The following is a 3,989-nucleotide window of genomic DNA, read 5'->3' on the forward strand; positions in this document are numbered from 1 at the left end:
ATAAATAATAATAATAATAGAAATAACGAAGCAATAATGAAAAGAAAAATAGAAACGGTGTGGGAAAAGCCAAAATGAAAACGCAAGTTATTTTTTGTAAATGGCCCTCACGTAGAAACAACCAGGTCAAAAGAAGAAAAATCAGCTGACATAGCACATAACCCAACAAGCATCAAGGGAAACAGATAACGTCGTGGCGGTGAATGAGATATAAGAAAAACTCAGCTCGACACAAAAGAAAACTAGCAAGTCCGGAAAAAAAATGAACGGTAGCAAGTCCGAATAAATATGCTTTATCAATTTAATACTCCTATCTACGAAGAGACTCCCCGCATGGGGGACACGCTGAAAAGAGTCCCATTTCACTTCTTCTCCACTTACAACACAAACTGATCTCGCCAACAGCACGCTGTTAATGCCAACATGCAAAGTCTATCTACATTCATCAGCGAAAGATTCAGGATAGCCAGGAGAACACAGTGCCCAGAATGACTGCTTCATTCCAAGATATCAACAACTGCAGCTCATAGGTAGCCAGGAAGGGTTGTCATCCGCCAATCTCTTTTGAGATTACTCACCGACCTTGAGCAACGAGAAGGAACCAAGCCAATTTCTTTGTGATTACCCGTCGACCTTGAGCAACGAGAAGGCACTGAGAAAGGCAGCAGCACATTCAGAATGTCAATGATTCAACTACAAATCTAAACAATAGCTCAAATTCAAATTGCATCGACTTGGGAGTGCTTCAGTAATGTCACAAAGTGTCCTTAAAAGTGGGAAACGAGAGAAGGCAATCAAAATTGATAACAAAACGAAGTTCAAAAGAGAACAACAAACCTGACATAGTGACATTCCCCCTGTCTTCATGCTAATCCGGTTTCAGCTTTCTTAATTTCAAATATAAGTTCCGTCCACAACGAGAGAATAAACTTTTCTGCAGAATCATCCATAAGAGATACAAGGGCCTCCAACATTCTAGGTGCGTCTACATGCTCTTTGGTTGATGCAACAACATATTCCACAAACTCTGCTATTTCCTCGCCAAAAACTTCAATCGACTTCTCTGAAACCCAATGCCTCATTCTCTCATGCAATCCATGCTGCAAGAAAGAAAAGGTGTATTTGATGGTATAAGAATGAGATGGGGGTTCATATTTAAAACAGTCTGCAAGGCAACAAATTGACTGGTTCTCATTTCGAGTTTGCCTAATTCAAACATCTTTTTCAAGTATGGAAATTTAAAATGGAAAAAGGTAGATAATTCTGTTTCACCTTATCATAAATTGCCCAATTAACATCATAAGCAAATAGTTCTTCCTTCGTCTTAGGGATAGCAGCAAGCAACTGTTCTGCATCCAAAGTTTCCTTGTTCCCTGACTTGGATGTAGCTTGCAATTCAGAATTCACCTTTTCTCCTGGGGAACTGCTGTTCAGCTTATCTGAGACTAGCACTGGTACAGATACAATGCCCTTACCTTCACCATTGCTCTTATGAAACCCATCTACTGTCCAACAAAGCAAGACCAAAGTCAGCTGCAAGGTAGCTACACTATGGGGAAGGTATTGTAAATTAAGAAACGAAAAAATACACTCACTTTCCCTGCGCTGACGTTTCCTCTCGTGTTCAATTGTAGATTCAGGCTCCATGGGAACATACGTTGATGATATCGCATCAATTTGCAGAGAAGGCTTTCCAGCTGAAATCACTTCTTTATCTTTCCAACCTTGCAAACAAACAACTTTATTTTCCCCTAAATGTTCCTCTTTTTCACGTTGTCTCTTGCTTGTCCTTTCCTCCAGTGCACCACTCCTTGTATGACCATCGCCTTTCTCATCACTGATGCTTGTAGATGCCTGAACAGACTGAATTGGTGAACCCAGAAATTTACACCTCATTCTCTCTTCAACCATACTGTGTATCGTTTGCATAGCAGCCATATCAGTTTCATTGGCCTTCTCTTCTGTAGTATTCTCACAGTATTTCTGAAGGTGCTGGCTCGTGGCTTCATTGACATTAACCTGTTTAAACCCAAAAATAAGCATGGATCAGAACAGAATAAGCATTTCACAAGATTGAACCCCGGGGTGTGCAGACAGAAGCTTTACTTTTCTAATGTTCAGGCAAAATTTGCAAACGAAATTGAAAAGGTTTATTTTTTTTCAAATGCAGGTTCTCCTACGCCATGAGCTTTATACAAAAATATTCCAAAGGTGGCCAATTCCTCATTAAGAAAGAAGAGCATAGAAATATTAATGCTTGTAATGAAAGCTGCAAAGTCACAGTTGATTTGTAAGCACAATAACATCAACGGAAGCAACTTTACAAGGATAACTTCCTTTTATAGACAACCCACTGTAATCAATAAAATACTAAGATGATTTCTCAAATATTATCAGAACTTTGAATATTATATGATCTACACTACAAATGTTTTAAACAACACTGCAGAAGAATAGAGATCATTATTAGTTCTGTCAAGCCAATAAACCATCATTCACTATTAATTAATTAATTTAGTCTAACAAAACTTTACACCGATGCCACTAGTTTCAAAGCAAATTCAGTTTTTAAGACCTTCTAAGAGCAATATCATTCCCGTTAGGTCCAATTACGCACATGCCACCCCGCCATCCATTTAACAACTAGTGCGACATGAAATAATCAAATTACCCTTAGGTCCCCACATGGCAAAGCCATCTCCCCACTCACTGGTGCATGGGCCCACCTGTCAGCCCATCTTCTCACTCTGGAGAGGTGCACCAAGCCGCTCCCCACTACTCCACCCGAATTCACAATGGCAGAGCCACCTCTAGGTGACCCAAGGCGGCTACCCAGGCTTGCAGGCTTGACCTGCAAGCCTCTATTGAAAAGACATGCGTATTAGAGCTTGGTGATGATGATTTTATAGGCAGATTTTCATTGACCTAGAAGCAGTTAGGCTTTGCCCAGGCTCCCACAACTGGCTGGCTCCGCCACTGATCACATGGATGTGGGACTATTCTCCCAATTCAATTGTTGAATTTATACTGATGTTAGCACAATATTTTTCAAAATGATGTAAATCCACAAGAGATATGTGATGTACTACAAAAGTCATAAAATAAATTGCCAATCCGATAATGACATATCTAACTAGGGCCAACTCCTTTCCAAGAAATCATATATCTTAGTCTGTACATTTATCTATGGATGTTGCAAGCAAAAATGACATGCAGACCAGTACATACCAACAGCTCTTGACCATCAATTCTTAGTTTGTTGAGCAACCGCCACGCACGAAGACTGCCTTCGGCAGATTCAAAATCACAAAAGCCAAACCCAGTAGGAGTTCCACCAATTGGATTTGTGACTGGATCCCAACTTTTTACAATTCCACAGACCTGTAGCAAAAATAAGGCACATATACACATCACTATCTACTCCATTATTCCAAAGCATATGTCATCTAATGCTTCATAGCTTTTCCTTTTATAAACTCCAACTAACTAGCTTTTATCTATAATAAATATTATGTAACATGCTTTGCCAGAATCTAATAGGTCAATACAATCTTAAGAGATGATCTTATGAGCTAGGTTGTAAGTACTATAAGTTCACAAGAGGCAAATTTAACAATATACCTGAAGAAGAGAAAGAACAAAGTCATTGTCCACTGTTGATGCAATCTTGCCAACATATACTTTAAATTGTGGCTCATTAACTGGAGGAACAGGTGCGATATGAGGTCTAGTCACAGCTCCAGGACCAAAATCAGTAGCTGGAGGAACAGGTGTCATAGGTGGTCTAGTCACGGCTCCATGACCTAAGACGTTAGCTGGAGGAACAGGCGCAATAGGTGGTGTAGTCACAGCTCCATGACCAAAAACGTTAGCTGGAGGAAGAGGCGCGATAGGTGGTCTAGTCACAGCTCCAGGACCAAAAACGTTAGCTGAAGGAAGAGGTGCGATAGGTGGTCTAGTCACAGCTCCAGGACCAAAAATGTTAGCTG

The 3,989-nt window shown here is 40.2% G+C and overlaps 1 protein-coding gene across 4 annotated transcripts in view; it reads right to left on the reverse strand.

Moving 5' to 3' along the window:
* Positions 1-243: 243 nt before the first annotated feature.
* LOC119301461 overlaps positions 244-3,989 on the reverse strand; it is a 6,219-nt gene continuing 2,473 nt past the window's right edge. For 3 of the 4 annotated variants that reach the window (XM_037578425.1, XM_037578427.1, XM_037578428.1), the window contains 6 exons: positions 3,622-3,974; positions 3,229-3,381; positions 1,596-2,019; positions 1,273-1,505; positions 838-1,100; positions 244-652 (listed from right to left, as the gene is read on the reverse strand). In XM_037578425.1, the coding sequence (XP_037434322.1) occupies positions 864-1,100; positions 1,273-1,505; positions 1,596-2,019; positions 3,229-3,381; positions 3,622-3,974 (1,400 nt within the window). In that variant the 3' untranslated portion in view covers positions 244-652; positions 838-863. The remainder of the gene's footprint in view (positions 653-837; positions 1,101-1,272; positions 1,506-1,595; positions 2,020-3,228; positions 3,382-3,621; positions 3,975-3,989) is intronic. The other variant, XM_037578426.1, reaches the window with a different exon arrangement.

This window comes from Triticum dicoccoides, chromosome 5A (assembly GCF_002162155.2).
Source record: "Triticum dicoccoides isolate Atlit2015 ecotype Zavitan chromosome 5A, WEW_v2.0, whole genome shotgun sequence".
NCBI classification, from domain to species: Eukaryota; Viridiplantae; Streptophyta; class Magnoliopsida; order Poales; family Poaceae; genus Triticum; species Triticum dicoccoides.